Raw genomic sequence first — 20,592 nt, 5'->3', positions numbered from 1 at the left:
AAATTACAAAAAAAAAAAAAATGACTGTGCTCTAATATAACTACATTAAGATTTAAAAGGCTCTCCGGCTGTCTTTTCAACACATGGAACAGTTTTGGAGGTGGCCAAATTAAAACAAGTGGAACTAGCTGTGGATCAAGTGGCAAGATTTGGATTAAAAATGACAAAAGTTGATCAAAAGTTGCCCTTTTTTCTACTTTTATCTAAGTCTATAAATAGTTATATATTTCAATGCAAGATACTGCTGGAGAAGCACTATTAATTGATGAATTTTGGGAAAAAAACATGTTTTCCCTTGACAGAATCCCTTTAAATGACACTTTAGTTACTTGAGGTTAAATTGAGGTTAATTATAGAGGAAAACTTGCTGCAATACACTTGTTTACATTTAGGGGCACATTTACTAAGCTCGAGTGAAGAAGTCGAAGTAATCTAAGTATTTTTTTGGGTACTTCAACCACTGAATAGGCTACTACGACTTTTGACTACGACTTCGACTCGAACGATTCGAACTAAAAATTGTTTGACTATTCGACCATTTGATAGTTGAAGTACTGTCTCTGTAGGATGTGCGGTAAATCCTTCGAATTCGATATTCGAATCCGTAGGATTTTACTTCGAGGGTCGAATTTGAGGGTTTATTAACCCTCGATATTCGACCCTTAGTAAATGTGCCCCTTAAGGTTCAAATTAACATTTTTTTTTTTGGTCAAAATTCACAATTTTTGAATTTAAAACCACCAACTCAACTTTGAATTCAAAAGTGAGATTTATAACACCTTGACCCTGGAAACAGTTCTAATTAGATACTTTGCCACCTAAAACCTATCGAGTTCATGTACAAGTCAATGGCAAGAGGTCCGTTGAACCATTTGAAGATGTTAATTGCCTTCCTGACACTAACGTTTTTGTTGGAGGAAAACTCGATTTGAATTAAATTCAAATTCAATTTGAATTTTCATATCGTTCCTATTCAATCAAATGTTAGACGTTCAAAAATTTTCATGAATAACCTCCCATTCGTGTTGTGAGTACATTTGAGTTAAAAAAAAAATTAATAAAATCTTTGATAAATAACTTCCTAAAAGCCATATTTTCGTGTTGTAGAAAGACATGCTTGGGGATCCATTTTGGATTCTGCCTGGCCAGGGAATTTAACTGTAGGAGTAATTATAGTTTTTTCTGCCAATGGGCTAGGAAAGGAGGGAGACATTTATTCTCTGTTCATATTTTAGACTCACATATGGATGGCTTTTATGTAATGAGGGCATATGTAGTCACTGAATAAATGCAATATTTATGGATCAAACAAGAAATCCAATTGCTGTTTTATAGGTCAGAGAGGATTAGAACCTGGGAAGTTAAATCTGGATCAGCATAGGGAGGGTTTGTACAACCTCCAAACACAAGTGATTTGTGTCTGTTTTCAGCCACATTTACTATAGGCACCAGTGCCTGTGTTTAAGCTCACACAACATTGTGCACCAATTTGCAAATTGCACTTGTGTTTGGAGCTTTTATGTATGGTTTATGCTGCACACATCTGTACAATGTAAATACTGTATGTAGAGAAGGAATGCTCTCTGCAAAACAATAAGCTGTGCCCTTGTGCTGTCTCATTACAGAAGAATAAATAGAACTTATGCCTGCTTAAAAATACAGAATTAGTCAAATAATGAGAGGAAAGTTATACTGACATGCTTCTATCAAACATCACAATCCAGTTAGTATGGCCTGCAAAGTAGGCCGGGATTCATACCTCCCAACTGTCCTGTTTTTCGCCGTACAGACCTGATTTTGACAGCTCAACCTGCAGTCCCGGATTGTTACTGAAATGTACCGACTTTCTCTTTGATCTCATGCAGGGCCGGAACTAGGGGTAGGCAGAGTAGGCACGTGTCTAGGGCGCAAAGCTGGGGGGGGCGCCAGGCACGTACCTGCTCTGTCGCCTACCCCATGTCCGGTCCCCTCGCTCCCCGTCTTCCTGCACGCCGACTGATGATTGTGCGCACGCCGATTGACGCTTCTGCTCATATGCACCGGCGTTAATACGTGCATGCGCTGGCGTCAACTTGTGCATGCACACGCTTAACCAGCGCCCGGCTCTGATCTCATGTGCTGAACAGCCAGAAAAAGATTCTAAAACTTAATTGGGTTTTGGCAGAGAGCCCAGAATATGTGGCAGGTGCACTCGGATACTTTTGTTACAATTAGGGAAACTATTGCAACAATTTAAGATAAGCAGGTCTCTTAGGGAAACTGGGGCTTGCAGCTTAAAGGGCAATTCACCTTCATTAGCAAAACCGTAATAACACATTAAAAACCACAGAAATGTGTTCAAACTTTCATAACCTGCCAAATTTCGTAAAATGAACATGGTAATTAGGGGGTGCGGCCACAAAACGGACATGGTAATTTTTTTTTCTTTCTAAATCTCCCTCAGTTCTTCCCAGCATTACCAGAGCATTCCTACATGGCTTAAATTTAGAAGATCCTGTTGTGTGGGTTGGGTTCCCCCCCACAGCCAGTAATTCATTGGCCTAGCCAGAAAAAAAACAGCCTAGGCCAGGTCAAGTATTGCAGATTTGATCCAAACTTGCCCTGCAAACTTTAGCCCTGATCCAACACAAATCCTACTGTTTTAGGCAACCATTCTCTGCCAGAACCTGTCCCTATCTGTTTTATCTTTGTCCAACAACCTGCCCTTTTATGTTGTTGTACTGTCCCCTTACGGGGATCACTGCCTTACATCATTGTGCAGCTCCCTTATGTCACTGCACCATCCCTTGCGTCAATGCCTGTCCTGCCCTGTACAGTACATACAGGCTCTATCTGTCTGCTGGGCTGGGGGTAATGCAGTCCTCTTAATGGGTTGCCAGAATGGACTGTTTGGGGTATAGCACAGAAGACAGCATCCAGGGGCAATTTGGTCTTAGGTGGCTCCTATAATGCCACCCTCCTCCCCGCCCATCTTACTGTATCCTCCATTGGAGCAAGTCCAGGGGGGCCACATCACTAGTGCAGAGAGCGCAATAGCACTCTCTTGCACTACAAGAACAGAATTTACGTTTATTTAACTCAGAATTTCAGCTCTTAAAATTACTTGGAGCGGCTTTTTACCACTCTGGTAACTTGTAGGGAAATGTTGTGAGGCAAGGTTCTCACCTCATATTATTCATGTGTCATAATCAGTCACTCAAGCCTATTCCCATTTGGTAATCATTCACAACATGGGAAACCCTCTCAGCCTGCATAATAATGTACTCCACAAAAAAGATAACAGTGATATGTCTTTCATTTCCCAGGAACAGTACATCCCAGTACTACAGATTTTTAGTGAAGCAGTATTCAGTTGTATACAATTAAATCAAATGTGAAAAACTGTCTGTGTAGAAATTTGGGTAACCTTTGCTACTTTGAATGCATGTAACTCCTCAATACTGATTACTGGCAACACCAAATTGATTGGATTAGCCTGTTAAGCCTTATACTTCATAGGCAGGTGTGTCCAATCATGAGAAAAGGTATTTAAGGTGACCAATTGCAAGTTGTGCTTCTGTTTGACTCTCCTCTGAAGAGTGACATCATCAGCAATTTTCAAAAGATTTGAAAACAAAGATTGTTCAGTATCCTGGTTTAGGTGAAGGCTACAAAAAGCTATCTCAGAGGTTTAAACTGTCATTTGGAAATGGATGGCCACAGGCACAGTTGCTGTAAAACTCAGGTCTGGCAGGCCAAGAAAAATAGAGGAGCGGCATATGGGGAGGATTGTGAGAATGGTTACAGACAACCCAAAGATCACCTCCAAAGACCTGCAAGAACATCTTGCTGCAGATGGTGTATCTGTACATCGTTCTACAATTCAGCGCAATTTGCACAAAGAACATCTGTACGGCAGGGGGATGAGAAAGAAGCCCTTTCTGCACTCAAGCCACAAACACAGAGTCACTTGTTGTATGCAAAAGCTCATTTAGACAAGCCACAGGCATTTTGGAACAAGGGCTTTGGACTGATGAGACAAATATTTAGTTATTTGGTCATAACAAAAAGCGCTTTGCAAGGCGGAAGAAGAACACCGCATTCCAAGAAAAACACCTGCTTCCTACTGTCAGATTTGGTGGAGGTTCCATCATGCTGTGGGGCTGTGGGGCTAGTTTAGGGACTACTGAACTAGCCCCACAGTGGAGGGTCGGATGAATTCAACCCAATATCAACAAATTCTTCAGGATAATGTTCAAGCATCAGTCACAAAGTTGAAGTTACGCAGGGGTTGGATATTCCAACAAGACAATGACTAGGGATGGGCGAATTTGACCCGTTTCGCTTCACCAAAAAGTCGCAGACACCGAAATGTCGCCGACGCCCATTAAACTCTATGGGTGTCGCACAAAGCCATACAAGTCTATGGGAGTCATTTCTGCGGCGAAACAAGGCGAAAAAATTCACCCATCCCTAACAATGACCCTTAACACACTTTAAAATCTACAATGACATTTATGCAGAGGGATAAGTACAATATTCTGGAATGGCCGTCACAGACCCCCGACTTGAATATCATGGAAAATCTATGGGATGATTTGAAGCAGACTGTCCATGCTCGGCAGCCATCAAATTTAACTGAACTGGAGAGATTTTGTATGGACACTCATCAAAGGCTATAGGAGGCATCTAGAGGCTGTTACATTTGCAAAAGGAGGCTCAAAAGTATTAGTGTAATATATATTTATGCACCTGTATAATTTTGTTATTATGTATATTGCATATTTTCTGTTAAGAATCCAATAAACTTTATGTCACTGCTGAAATACTACTGTTTCCATAAGGCATGTTATATATTAAAAGGAAGTTGCTACTTTGAAAGCTCAGCCAATGATAAAACTCCAAAGAATTAAGAGGGGTTCTCAAACCTTATCATATGACTATTTAATATCTCTGTACAGGTATGGAATCTATTATCTGATTTTATGGTTCGGTGATCCAAATGATGGTAAAACACCTTATGGAAAGCCCCGGGTCCCAAGTATTCCAGAAAATAAATCTCATAACTGTATAAATAGTTATATAACCATACACGTACTTATAAGAGAATTAGGAAATATATAAATGTATGGCATGGATATTATTTGTTGCATACGACTAATATAAAATATTTATTTAATTTTGTGTACTTGGCAACTTATTTTTTATTGTTTTCTTGTACCATTAAAGCGTTTTTTTCTTGTTGTTATTAAAATATAAAAGCATTTTGGAAAAGGTTTTATGAGTGGGGCAATTAATGTGGATGGCATCCCCCCCCCAAAAAAAATCTTCAAAGGGGCCCAGCATACATTGATACAACCCCGGCCCACCCACCCACCAACGTTTCCAGGCCACAGGTATGAGACTGGCTGGGCTGGGGGGAATAATTTACATTTATAGGGGAAGTAGACCCCACAGTTTGGGCCCCTCTGTTCCCCAGGCTGGGTTTTATGTGTTTTAGCCAATAATTCATAACATCTTAGGGGACGTATTGTTTTATTACTCAGTTTCAAATTTACTGTCTGTTTTTTTCTGCTTGAATGGAGCGGTTTCCTTCCTGTGAAACATGTGACTCATGTGCATTCAGATCCAATCACATCCAGCAATCTGATTAAGATTTCAGGCTTCCCCTATAGACCCCTCTGACCTGAACTGTTAGCATCTGACCTGTGTGTAAAGGCTGCAGGAGAAAGACAAAGCCTTTCAGTCCCAGTTATTTGAACATTACAGCTGTAAGATACGGCATACCATTGAATAATGCAGCAGTTTGAAAGCCTGATCAATAAAACACGCAGGCCCTAAATATTTATCAACTACATCATATTAAGGACTTAAACAAAAGAAAAGTAAATAGGATTTTTAACGATGTTCTTTTGCACCGATTTCATTTAGGGAGATTGATGGTTCCAATATCTGCTAATTAAACGTTATTTAATAGAATGAGCAATTGGAGTTGTTTTTCATATGTACGAAGATTTAGGGCGACGAGACAAAGACAGAGAGCGGCAGTTTGATGATTGTAATTTATATGCCGGGATTCAGATCTAATCACTGGAGGCAGACGAGAGACTAGATACAGACAAACAGATGGGTAGGGAGCGGATTTACAATCTGGATGAGGATTAGAGAGAAACAGGGCCAAAATAAATAAAGAGAAAGCAACACTGAAAACACAAGTTCATTATTTGTATTGTATTCCCACATCAGACTCGCTTAACAGAGATTCATGCTTTAAGTTCAGAGTTTAAGGGCAGTAGGCAGACTAATTGTTCTTGGTACAGAGGCATAGTTCCCACTTGCACTAGCAAACATGGCAGAAAGTATCCTGCCTGTATTCTCCCTAGAGAAGGATTTGTTATGACTACCAAAAAGAGGCACAGTACCAAAGAGAGGCACATTATCATAGAGAGGCACATAATCAAAGAGAGGCCCTGTACCACAGAGACGCACATTATCACAGAGAGGCACATTATCACAGAGAGGCCCTGTACCATAGAGAGGCACATTATCAAAGAGAGGCCCTGTACCATAGAGAGGCACATTATCACTGAGAGGCACATTATCAAAGAGAGGTCCTGTACCATAGAGAGGCACATTATCAAAGAGAGGCCCTGTACCATAGAGAGGCACATTATCACTGAGAGGCACATTATCAAAGAGTGGTCCTGTACCACAGAAAGGCACATTATCACAAAAAGGTGTTTAATATTTATGATGAGTGTAGTGTGTTATTTGCAAGCAAGCTGAATTGCTTCAACTGGGTTATACCATAGAGTGGCACAGTACCACAGAGAGGCACACTGTAGTTACATAAGTAAATTGATTAGAAGGTAATGGCAGAGGCATAAACTTGCTTGTGTTTAGTTAAAGGACTTCAAGAAGGTAATGAGTAAAACCGTGAGGAAAATAGATGAACATTTGTATATTAAAGGTGGTCATAGATGTAAGAATTCCAATCTTTCCTGGAAAAGATGTTTCCAAAAAAGATCGTTTGTTTCAACACACATGTAGAGCTGAATCGTCAAATATACAGATAGAAACAAAAGAATTCTACCTTATGATTCAGCACTAACAGCAGCCGATGTTCGGGTGCCTGCAAATCCGCCCAATAAAAATGTTCCACTTGGGCCGATCGACCAGCCAAGTCTTCAGCCGGTTGTCTGCCACCATACACACAGCAAATATCGTACAGAAATTTGTTTTGTACTACAAAATTGGTGCGTGTGTTGCCCACCTTAATGCACAGGCTCTCCTAGGATACAGCCTAGAGGCTCATTGTGATTAAGGGCCCATGTATGTTTTTTTTCAATTATTGTTTCTATTTTCTTAAGATATTTATTTTTCTTTGTGCTGCTGGGTCCAGTTGGGCGCACCTGCTGAGATAAGAAGACAGGAAAGACTCATACATGTGCCAAGATACATGCAGATCCGGAGACGTCACTGGCGTGTGCCAAACCCTACTCGCTATAGAGAGCTTGTGTGCATGCATGCCTGGATCTGCACACATCTGGACCCAGCAGTAGCCTAGAAGGGGGGGGGCTGTGGATGTAACCTAGGGGCCACACAGCTCATTAATCCACCACTGTATATAGAAAGAATTCTATATAATATTTCCCTTGTACAGATATATATGTATAACTGTATGATTTAACAAGTGGCATCAACCATGTACTGCATCTAGGACCACCATGAGTTCCACAATCCAGGCCTGTTCAAGGGATTTTTATGTCGCCAGAAGAGCTCACACTTAAATGTATAAAAACAAATAGAGGAGGATTGTTCTTTGCATACAATAAGGTAATACTTGTACACAAGGTGGGTTTTTCTGCAGCATGTATTAGCCTCCAATTAGCATTGTTGGAAGCTACCCGACACCTCTGGTACAGGTGTTTTTCCTTCCATAAATATTGTTTTCTGTGTCAGGTAATTTCCACAATTTGCAGCAAATGTGAACGCCCAGTGCTAGAGCACCATGGGGCAGAAAAGTATGCCTCTTAGTGCTCATTTAGAACTGTGTTAGGGGGTTCAAATCAACTCTGACCTATGGAAGGCTTGTGCATATGAATGACATGTAAGTTAAGGAACAGGAAAGGAGGTAGGGGATACTTACATGTCTCCCCTTGCCTCTGAATATACCACTGCCTTACAATTCAGGGACCTGTGACAATGTGCAGGGCAAAGCAAAGTGCAGAAGATGTGCAATTGCTCCTGTTTTTTGCACCTTGCATTCTGCACTGCACTTTCTAAATGACCACTCTTAAGTGTCCTTTGGGCTGGGCTTCCAACATCTATAAGAATGAATTATTTCCATTATCCGTCCATCCACTCCTTTGGGTCCTCAAGCAGAGTTATCCCCATGGTTTAGAATACTCTGCTCTAGGAAAAGCAAAGTTTTACAGTAATTGTCTGTCTATTAAAATGTATTATACATGATGAGATGCAGTACATAGCTATATCAGAATGTAACTTTTATTAGAGATAAGACATTGAGGTTAACCCTAAATATTAAAAGGCTCAGTATCCCCAGAGAACAGTCTGTACAACGCTATATTTCATCTTAACTGCCCATTAAAGGGAAGATCGATTATTCCATTTTTCTTTTTGCATCCCATCATAAATCATGAGCTCAGCCTATTCTGACTTTGTTTTGGGCAATTAATATTTAACAGGGATAAAAACTTTGATGTCTGACAGTGACATAGAGTGGGATTGCTGAGACAATATTCTAGCTGTCTCTATTATTTATGCCTTTGCCAGATGGCCTGTGTGCAGTTCTTTGTGACACTAGTTGGATGCTACAATGTTGACGGGGGTGTCACCAAAGAGGTGCTTCTCTCTCAGGAGAGAATATGGTCTTAAACCAACTTGCGGGGTTTAACAGCTTTTTAACCATTTTTTTAGGGGATCCAAATAAAGTTACACACAACCCAAACACTAGTTCAAAATCAGTTATGCACCTTGTTTAGTATACAAGGAGGATTTGTTATCATACTTACTCATACCTTTACTAGATACTATACTTTCATGGTTACTTGTCATTTGAAACAGCACTCTCTTTTCTAGTGGTGATTTCCCATTCTCACCGTCCACTATGCTAATGCTTTTTATTTCTAAGTGTTCTTTTTAAGGCAAAAGTCCTGCACTGATCACACTTTATGTGATGCAGTGAGTCTGATCCTGTGAGTGTGTTGTAGGGATGTAGCGAACGTCGGAAAAAAAGTTCGCGAACTTGCGCAAAAACGCGAGCGGTTCGCGAACGGTTTGCGAACCCCATAGACTTCAATGGGAAGGCGAACTTTAACATCTAGAAAAGACATTTCTGGCCAGAAAAATGATTTTAAAGTTGTTTAAAGGGTGCAACGACCTGGACAGTGGCATGCCAGAGGGGGATCAAGGGCAAAAATGTATCTGAAAATCTGCCTGTGTGTGCTTGGAAGAGATAGTGTAGGGGGAGAGCTGTTAGTGATTTCAGGGACAGATGATAGTAAGTTTGCTGGCTAGTAATCTGCTTGATACTGCTCTGTATTGGAGGGACAGAAGTCTGCAGGGATTTGAGGGACATTTTAGCTTAGGTAGCTTTGCTGGCTAGTAATCTACTGTTCTCTTTAAACAACTGCCATACGTTGACCTTGTAGGCATTGTTTGCCCAGTTTTTTTGGACGCAGCCACTGAAGCACAGTTGCCAGAAAAAATATGCCATATAAATGCTGAAAATAGTCATTTTTCGCCATACGTTGACCTTGTAGACATTGTTTGCCCAGTTTTTTTGGACGCAGCCACTGAAGCACAGTTGCCAGAAAAATTATGCCATATAAATGCTGAAAATATAAATTTTTTTGGTTGCAGCCACTGAAGCACAGAGGCCAGAAAAATTATGCCATATAAATGCAGAAAATATGCATTTTTTTGGTCGCAGCCACTGAAGCACAGTTGACAGAAAAATTATGCCATATAAATGCTGAAAATATAAACTTTTTTGGTTGCAGCCACTGAAGCACAGAGGCCAGAAAAATTATGCCATATAAATGCAGAAAACATGAATTTTTTTGGTCGCAGCCACTGAAGCACAGTTGACAGAAAAATTATGCCATATAAATGCTGAAAATATAAATTTTTTTGGTTGCAGCCACTGAAGCACAGAGGCCAGAAAAATTATGCCATATAAATGCAGAAAATATGCATTTTTTTGGTCGCAGCCACTGAAGCACAGTTGCCAGAAAAAATATGCCATATAAATGCTGAAAATAGTCATTTTTTGCCATATACGTTGAGTCAACGTATGGCAAAAAATGACTATTTTCAGCATTTATATGGCATATTTTTTCTGGCCTCTGTGCTTCAGTGGCTGCGGCCAAAAAAACTGGGCAAACAATGCCTACAAGGTCAACGTCGTTGACCTTGTAGGCATTGTTTGCCCAGTTTTTTTGGCCGCAGCCACTGAAGCACAGAGGCCAGAAAAAATATGCCATATAAATGCTGAAAATAGTCATTTTTTTGGTCGCAGCCACTGAAGCACAGTTGCCAGAAAAATTATGCCATATAAATGCTGAAAATATAAATTTTTTTGGTTGCAGCCACTGAAGCACAGAGGCCAGAAAAATTATGCCATATAAATGCAGAAAATATGCATTTTTTTGGTTGCAGCCACTGAAGCACAGAGGCCAGAAAAATTATGCCATATAAATGCAGAAAATATGCATTTTTTTGGATGCAGCCACTGAAGCACAGTTGCCAGAAAAAATATGCCATATAAATGCTGAAAATAGTCATTTTTTGCCATACGTTGACCTTGTAGACATTGTTTGCCCAGTTTTTTTGGTTGCAGCCACTGAAGCACAGAGGCCAGAAAAAATTAAACCAGTAGGGTTTGCACCCTAGTTTGTAACGGTGGCGGAGGGAGGAGGAGGACGCTAAAGGACAGCTGTGTGTGGAGTCATGAGGCTTGAAGAGAAGGACAGCTGCATAGAAGTCAGAACAAGTCTTCCGGCGTGCAGTAACCCTCCGAGATCCACCCCTCATTCATTTTAATAAAGGTCAGGTAATCGACACTTTTGTGACCTAGGCGAGTTCTCTTCTCAGTTACAATCCCTCCTGCTGCACTGAAGGTCCTTTCTGAGAGCACACTTGAGGCTGGGCAAGACAAGAGGTTCATGGCAAATTGTGACAGCTCTGGCCACAGATCAAGCCTGCGCACCCAGTAGTCCAGGGGTTCATCGCTCCTCAGAGTGTCGATATCTGCAGTTAATGCCAGGTAGTCCGCTACCTGCCGGTCGAGGCGTTCTTTGAGGGTGGATCCAGAAGGGTTGTGGCGCTGCCTTGGACAGAAAAACATTTGCATGTCTGACGTTACAGACTGGCCAAAGGGCTTTGTCCTTGCAGGTGTGCTCGTGGCAGGATTACTGGCACCTCTGCCCCTGGAATGTTGATGAGTTCCTGAAGTGACATCACCCTTAAAAGCATTGTACAACATGTTTTGCAGGCTGGTTTGTAAATGCCGCATCTTTTCGGACTTGTGGTATGTTGGTAACATTTCTGACACTTTATGCTTGTACCGAGGGTCTAGTAGCGTTGCGACCCAGTACAGGTCCTTCTCCTTAAGCCTCTTGATACGGGGGTCCTTCAACAGGCATGACAGCATGAAAGACCCCATTCTCACAAGGTTGGATGCAGAGCTATCCATCTCCGCTTCCTCATTATCAAGGACTGCATCATCCACGGTCTCCTCCCCCCAGCCACGTACAAGACCAGGGGTCCCCAAAAGGTCACCACTAGCCCCTGGGAAGCCTGCTCCTGTTGGTCCTCCTCCTCCTCCTCCACAAAGCCACCTTCCTCCTCTGACTCCACTTCTGGCACCTCTCCCTGCGTTGCAGCAGGTGCCTGGGTTCGTTCTGGTGATTCCGACCAGAAATCGTGCGCTTCCAGCTCCTCGTCACGCTGGTCTACAGCCTCATCTGTCACTCGTCGCACGGCACGCTCCAGGAAGAAAGCGAAGGGTATTAGGTCGCTGATGGTGCCTTCGGTGCGACTGACCATATTTGTCACCTCTTCAAAAGGTCGCATGAGCCTGCAGGCATCGCGCATAAGCACCCAGTAACGGGGGAAAAAAATCCCCAGCTGTGCAGATCCAGTCCTACCACCCAGTTCAAAAAGGTACTCGTTGACGGCCCTTTGTTGTTGCAGCAGACGTTCCAACATAAGGAGCGTTGAATTCCAGCGAGTCTGGCTGTCAGAAATCAAACGCCTGACTGGCATGTTGTAGCGCTGCTGAATGTCAGCAAGGCGTGCCATGGCTGTGTAGGAACGTCTGAAATGGGCCGACACCTTTCTGGACTGGGTGAGAACGTCCTGGAATCCTGGGTACTTGGAGACAAAACGTTGGACTATTAAATTTAACACATGTGCCATGCAGGGCACATGTGTTAAATTGCCTAGTCTCAACGCTGCCAACAGATTGCTTCCATTGTCACACACCACTTTTCCGATCTGCAGTTGGTGTGGGGTCAGCCACCGATCGGCCTGTGACTGCAGAGATGACAGGAGTACAGATCCGGTATGGTTTTTGCTTTCCAGGCACGTCATCCCCAAGACAGCGTGACAACGGCGTACCTGGCACGTCGAATAGCCTAGGGGGAGCTGGGGGTGCACAGGTGTGGAGGAGGAGAAGGAGGACCCAGCAGCAGAGTAAGAAGAAGAAGAAGACGAGGTAGAGAGCGATGGAGGAGTAGAGGTGGTGGCAGAACCGCGTGCAATCCGTGGCGGTGACACCAACTCCACTGTTGTTGTTGAGCTACCCATTCCCTGCTTCCCAGCCATTACCAAGTTCACCCAGTGGGCAGTGTAGGTGACATACCTGCCCTGACCATGCTTGGAGGACCATGCGTCAGTAGTCATATGGACCTTTGGCCCAACACTAAGTGACAGAGATGCGGTAACTTGGCTCTGCACATGTTGGTACAGGTGTGGTATTCCCTTTTTAGAAAAAAAATTGCGGCTGGGTACCTTCCACTGCGGTGTCCCAATTGCTACAAATTTGCGGAAGGCCTCAGAGTCCACCAGCTGGTATGGTAAAAGCTGGCGGGCTAAGAGTGCAGACAAGCCAGCTGTCAGACGCCGGGCAAGGGGGTGACAGTCAGACATTGGCTTCTTACGCTCAAACATGGCCTTCACAGAAACTTGGCTGGTGGCAGATGACTGGGAATGGGAACAGGTGGTCAAGGTGGAAGGCGGAGTGGAGGGTGGTTCAGACGGGTCAAGGAGAGCAGAGGTAGAGCAGTAAGATGCTGGACCAGAAGGAGTGTGGCTTTTAGTTTGCCTGTTGCCTTTGAGGTGTTGCTCCCAAAGTGCTTTGTGCTTGCCGCTCATGTGCCTTCGCATAGAAGTTGTACCTATGTGGCTGTTGGGCTTACCAAGGCTCAGTTTCTGACTGCACTCATTGCAAATTACAATGCTTTTGTCAGAGGCACACACATTAAAAAAATCCCACACTGCTGACTTTTTGGAAGTGTGCGATCTGGCGGTAACAGTAGAAGTTGGCGGAGTTGGCGGTATTGGCGGCAATGGCGGGTGCGTTGGCCGGCTGAACACAGGTGCCGATACATGTTGTTGCCCTGCTGATCCCTGCGGGCTGTCCTCCCTGCTTCTTCTAAGTCTTATTCTCCTACTGCCTCTCTGACTCTCCGTCTCTCCATCTGAACTACCCTCCTCTTGCTCTCTTCTACTAGGCACCCACAAAACATCAATCTCCTCATCATCATTCTCCTCAGATGCATCAATTTCTTCTGACACATCACAGAAGGAAGCAGCAGCGGGGACCTCCTCCTCATCACTCATTATGTCCATCTCTATCGTGTTCTCTGCCAGAATTAAATCTGGTGTAAGGTCCTCATCTCCTTCATCTTCTTCTGGCAATAATGGTTGCGCATTACTCAGTTCAAGAAACTCATTGGAAAATAACTCCTCTGACCCCAGTGAAGAAGGGGCACCGGTGGTGGAGGAAGTGTTACGTGGGGTGGCCATAGCAGTGGAGGATGAGGAGGATGTTGTGGTAAAGTTAGAAACGGTAGAGGATGGGGTGTGCTGTGTAAGCCAGTCAACTACCTCTTCAGCATTTTGGGAGTTCAGGGTCATTGGCTTTTTAAAACTGGGCAATTTGCTAGGGCCACAGGATTGCATAGCAGCACGGCCCCTAGCACGGCCTCTGCGTGGCGGCCTGCCTTTGCCTGGCATTATTTTTAAAAAAACAACAACAACAACAAAAACTCAGTTGGTTTTTCTGGAAACGATAATACACACAGCTAGATGGCGGGTTGAAGAAAACACTGTGCAAATAATGCCTACAAAGTCAACGTATACACTACTACAGCGGTGGATACGGATTACGTAAAATATATGAATGCTGCTTGAAAAAAAGTAACTCAAGTGGTTTTCTAGAGACGATAATATTATCAATATTTAGACAAAATGTGAACAAGCTCACACAGCTCGATGGCGGGTTGAAGAAAACACTGTGCAAATAATGCCTACAAGGCCAACGTATACACTATACAGCGGTGGATACGGATTACGTAAAATATATGAATGCTGCTTGAAAAAAGTGACTCCGGTGTTTTTTCTGGAGACGGTAATATTATGGATATTTAGACAGAATGGGAACAAGGTCACACAGCTCGATGGCGGGTTGAAGAAAACAGTGTGCAAATAATGCCTACAAGGCCAACGTATACACTACTACAGCGGTGGATACGGATTACGTAAAATATATGAATGCTGCTTGAAAAAAGTGACTCCGGTGTTTTTTCTGGAGACGGTAATATTATGGATATTTAGACAGAATGGGAACAAGGTCACACAGCTCGATGGCGGGTTGAAGAAAACAGTGTGCAAATAATGCCTACAAGGCCAACGTATACACTACTACAGCGGTGGATACGGATTACGTAAAATATATTATGGCTGCTTGAAAAAAGTGACTCCGGTGTTTTTTCTGGAGACGGTAATATTATGGATATTTAGACAGAATGTGAACAAGGTCACACAGCTCGATGGCGGGTTGAAGAAAACAGTGTGCAAATAATGCCTACAGGGCAAATAATGCCTAAAAGGTCAACTTATACACTACTACAGCGGTAGTAAAATAAAAAAAAGTAAAAAAAAAAAAAATGAATATTAAAAAAAAAAATTAAAGTTGGTGCTGCTGAACTACTAGGAGCAGCAGATTAGCACACCAGTCCCACTCCCCAACACTGCTAGACTAATAGCACTGGGCTCTTATAGTAGTAGTAGTAGTAGTAGTAGTAGTAAAACAACAAAAAAATAAATAAAAGCAGTCCTTACAAGGACTACTGTTATTGCAGCAGTCAGCAGATGAGATCAGAAGCAGGACAGCTGCCCACTGCAGCTACATACAGAGCACTGCAGTAGAAGGTAGATTACTAGCCAGCAAAGCTACCTAAGCTTAAATGTCCCTCAAACCCCTGCAGACTTCTGTCCCTCCAATAACAGAGCAGTATCAAAACGATTACTAGCCAGCAAACTTTCAACTGTCCCTGAAATCACTAACAGGCAGCAGCTCTCTCCCTACACTATCTCTTCAGCACACACAGGCAGAGTGAAAAAACGCTGCAGGGCTTCGGTTTTTATAGGGAAGGGGAGTGGTCCAGGGGAGAGCTTCCTGATTGGCTGCCATGTACCTGCTGGTCTGGGATGAGAGGGCAAAAAAAAGCGCCAACAATGGCGAACCCAAAATGGCGAACGTCGCGCGACGTTCGCGAACTTCCGGCGAGCGCGAACACCCGATGTTCGCGCGAACAAGTTCGCCGGCGAACAGTTCGCGACATCTCTAGTGTGTTGTTTGCAGTGTGGGCTCAGCCCTGTGATTTGTAGTGTGTTTTAATACTTTATATTAAAGGTGAAGTTTTAATGGTGTTCTTCATTGTGTTTTATTATACAAAATTTGACACTTTAGCCTGAACTGGTTTGCAAATGGGTTCTAGTATGGGGGAGGTGCTGTTGGACTAAAGTACCTGCCCCTCATACCCTCTGTCTTTTGTTGTTGTTTAGAATTATTTCAAACCTGCGGGCTGATTACTAATTACCTTTATAGTTTTTCACTTCGCTCCACTTCCTTAATATCGTAATAAAGAGTGAGCAACGTCCATCCAGAATCCCCCACCAGCCATTGGTTGCTACTGAAGTAGGTCCAGTTGCGAAACGGCCTAGAAAGCAAGTGTATTTGGTGACTTGGGGCAGCTAATGTACAGTAGCTCAAAGCATTATTAGGTGTCATTTACTTTGCAAATCAAAGTGAGCAATTGCCCACTTTTTTGCACTCTGCATGCTGCTTTGTTCCCCTTGTCTGCAGCCTCAGAAACCTGTGACTAGGCCCTTTGAATAGAGCAAGCAGCACTTTGCAAGAGGGGCAGGGGGCTCTTATGTCCTCTACTCATTTCCTAACATACTCATCAATGCATCTTAGGGAGGAGCAGGAAACACAGCCCTCAACTGGGCCCTGTCCTTACCACCTGCCCCTTGGCACTTACACTTGCTCCCCATGGATAATTAAAGGACGACTTTATATCCTGATAAATATAATATCACAACCAAGGATTCATTTACCAAAGAAATTAGGCATTGCTTAGAACAGTGATCCCCAACTAGTAGCTTGTGAGCAACAAGTTGCTCTCCAACCCCTTGGATGTTGCTCCCAGTGGCCTCAAAGCAGATGATTATTTTTGAATTCCAGGCTTGGAGGCAAGTTTTGGTTGTATAAAACGCAGGTGGACTGCCAAACAGGGTTACCAAATGACCAATCACAGCACTTATTTGGCACCCCAAGAACATTTTTAATGCTATTGTTGCTCCCTAACTCCTTTTACTTCTGAATGTTGCTCATGGGTCCAAAAGGTTGGGGATCCCTGGCTTAGAATAACAGTATGGAAGATGAATAGGGTGGGTTCTGAACAGAATGATTAGTAATAAAAATAACAGTAACAATTATATACCCTTAAAATTTGAGGTTGACCAGGAAAGAAGGGAAAATCAAACACAAAAATGACAAATGATTGCAAGTTTCAAATTGAATCAACATATTGGCATTTCTAGGTCGAAATTTCTCCTTTAAATATTTGAGAGGACTATTAAGCAGGCAAATCGGAAATCAATATGGTTAATAAACAAGCAATGAAGAATATTGTTCAATATTCGAATGCCCTGAACGAGAGGCCTCTGGTCTTATGTAATCGGTCGCGGGGGCTATATGACAAATGAAATGAAATCGGTCCCATATGTCCCCCCAGTGCTTGTACAGTAATGATCCCTGAGATCAGTGACCTGCGCTGCTGCCGCTGAAGCTTCAACCGGCTCTTCTTAATCTTCAGCACATTCACATTACAGGCGAGTGGGTAAAATTAAAAGTGAACTCTAAATTACAGGCTTAACTCAGGATTAATTGCAGCCTGTATTGTAAAGCAATAACAACATGGCTGCAGCATCTGAATCAGAATCTGGGCATTCTTGGTTATTTGTGGAGAAATTTAATTTCTTGCCTTCCAACCTGACAAAAGAAATGCTGTCATGTTTTTTTTTATCAACAAGACCACAGTTTTGTTTGCTATGCCTATGCTTAATTTTCTTTCCCACTCTGTTACCTCGTATGAACCTATCAAAACCATCTTATTTGGCTGTCGGGATCAAAGACTTGTGGTTTAATAACAGTTTAATGGCCATGGGTAATATACTGCTTCCCAACTGCTTACTGTTGGGAAGCAAACACCTGATGCTGCTGTGGGTTTCCTTGTGCCTCTTATTCAGGGATCCCCAACCTTTTGAACCCGTGAGCAAGATTCAGAAGTAAAAGGAGTTGGGGAGCAACACAAACATGAAAAATGTTCTTGGGGTGCCAAATAAGTGCTGTGATTGGCCATTTGGTAGCCCCTATGTGGATTGTCAACCTACATTGAGACTCTGTTTGGCAGTACATCTAGTTTTTATACAACCAAAATTGGCCTCCAAGATCTGAATTCAAAAATAAGCTCCTGCTTTGAGGCCACTGGGAGCAACATCCAATGGGTTGGGGAGCAACATGTTACTCACGAGCTACTGGTTGGGGATCACTGCTCTTATTACATTATCTCCAGCATTATCTGCTACTGTATATATCATTGGTGTACACAGTGCCACAAACATGCATAATATAGATTTATACTGTACAAATATGTCTTTGTGGTGCTAATAACTCTTCTCTTCTTGGGCAGTTTGGAAGGACGGAAGTTATTGACAACACCCTGAACCCTGACTTTGTGCGCAAGTTTGTGTTGGATTATTTCTTTGAAGAGAAACAGAACATGCGTTTTGACGTGTGAGTATTCCAAACCTTTGTCCAATGCCTTTGTTCAAGGGTCATGTTTAGTGGTGGTGGGACCCAGGGCAAAATACAATTCATGGGGCCACATTAACTACATAAACCAACCTATAGTCCTTTGGCTGTTTTTGTACTACATCTAACAGCACTTTCAGTAGAAAGAGTGGAGGGAAATAGGAATAGTAGAACAAGATGGCATCCTTCAGATGTTATTATCCTGTATCACCCACACCTTTCCTACCTGGAGCTGCAGCTATTTTGTGCATTGTCACACCCCCTTTGCACTTTTCTTGCTACCTTTCCCTAGGTTAGATTAAATGGCTCATATTAGGATATTAAGGAGAACTTGCTCTCTGCCTAACACAATGATGTATAGTAACTATATGCTCTTACTCTGATTTCTTTGTGTTCTATTGCGTTTTGACTCCCCCCCCATTAAGCTGGGTGCTATTGCACTGCATTTTTGTGGACCACACACAGCAGAGGGGAAAAAGTAGATATAACACAGTGCGTATAGTCAAGCAAGAGGGTTTCAGAGATATTAAAGGGATCCTGTCATTGGAAAACATGTTTTTTTCAAAACGCATCAGTTAATAGTGCTACTCCAGCAGAATTCTGCACTGAAATCCATTTCTCAAAAGAGCAAACAGATTTTTTTACATTCAATTTTGAAATCTGACATGGGGCTAGACATTTTGTCAATTTCCCAGCTGCCCCAGGTCATGTGACTTGTGCCTGCACTTTAGGGGAGAAATGCTTTCTGGCAGGCTGCTGTTTTTCCTTCTCAATGTAACTGAATGTGTCTCAGTGAGACATGGGTTTTTACTATTGAGTGCTGTTCTTATATCTACCAGGCAGCTGTTATCTTGTGTTAGGGAGCTGCTATCTGGTTACTTTCCCATTGTTCTTTTGTTTGGCTGCTGGGGGGGGAAGGGAGGGGGTGATATCACTCCAACTTGCAGTACAGCAGTAAAGAGTGATTGAAGTTTATCAGAGCACAAGTCACATGACTTGGGACAGCTTTGAAATTGACAATATGTCTAGCCCCATGTCAGATTTCAAAATTGAAAATAAAAAAATCTGTTTGCTCTTTTGAGAAATGGATTTCATATATATATATATATATATATATATATATATATATATATATATATATATATATATATATATATATATATATATATATATATATATATATATATATATATATATATACAGGTGCAGGGTGGGACAGCACTCCAAGGATTTGAAGACAAGGATATAATGTCAAGAAAGTGAGCAGGTTTATTCAATCCGACGTTTCAGTTCCACACAGGAACTTTCTTCAGGGAAATACAGAACACAGTGCACAGTGCAGGGTTTAAAACAGCATAATGGCGCCAAGTCTGGTTGCTAGGCAACCGTATGTAACATGAAACATACTGAGCTTAGTGAAAAACTAACTGGTGTAAAACATGGTGGTTTAAAACAACAGTACAGACCTCCTCGCTGGGTATAAGGCAGAAACAGAGAGTAGGGAGTAGTATAAGCGTAAATGAATGTACACAGAGCTAGGGGGCGTGTCCAGACGCCCAGGCAGTGATCGGTGGAGGTGGGGGCCCCTTGTGGCCAATCAGGAGACAGTGGGGCGGAGCGGAGTGTTTGGCCCGAAGGGAACACCCACAGGTAGTGACAACAGTCATTCCCTGGCAACCGCAGGCCGGAATTTGCATAGCAGGTACTCGGGTGTGTAGCAGCATGACAGTAACACACTCAAATGAGTGCGAATACTCTCAGGTCTGCGCATCACTCCCCACCTACATCCTGGCACCGGAACTTTATTCTGCTAAAGCAGCCGCACCACCTTCCTGTGTGCCCACGTACTGAAAACCTTGTGTCGCTCATGTGTAAGGAGCCAAACCTTCCGCTCCTTCGCCCGATACTCCCATAGGTCTGTACCTAAGCCCAGAAAGCGAGTCATGGATCTGACTGGGATTAAAAGCAACAAAGTTGCAACACTTAGCTGTGCCATGTATCCAGCTAGATTAGGTGGAAAAGGTTACTACAATATAAGGAGGGAAAAGACAACAGATGGATAATAACAAAAAGGGAAATGTTGCAAACGTAAAAGGGACATGACAAAGTCCAATGCATCGGATGTTCTAGATAAAACATCCAAGTGGCAATAGTTCATTAAGGCCACGTGGGGCCACAGTATCCAATGTGTAAATCCATCT

General features: G+C 42.8%; 1 protein-coding gene across 1 annotated transcript in view; it reads left to right on the top strand.

Moving 5' to 3' along the window:
• Positions 1-20,592, top strand: part of LOC108715046 (copine-9) — a 216,969-nt gene that overhangs the window by 49,044 nt on the left and 147,333 nt on the right. Inside the window, exon 5 of the mRNA XM_041561758.1 lies at positions 18,270-18,373. Coding sequence (XP_041417692.1) covers positions 18,270-18,373 — 104 coding nt within the window. The remainder of the gene's footprint in view (positions 1-18,269; positions 18,374-20,592) is intronic.

Source organism: Xenopus laevis, chromosome 4S (genome assembly GCF_017654675.1).
Source record: "Xenopus laevis strain J_2021 chromosome 4S, Xenopus_laevis_v10.1, whole genome shotgun sequence".
Taxonomy (NCBI): Eukaryota; Metazoa; Chordata; class Amphibia; order Anura; family Pipidae; genus Xenopus; species Xenopus laevis.
The sequence above is the reverse complement of the archived record's forward strand: the minus strand, read 5'-3'. Positions and strand labels throughout refer to the sequence as shown.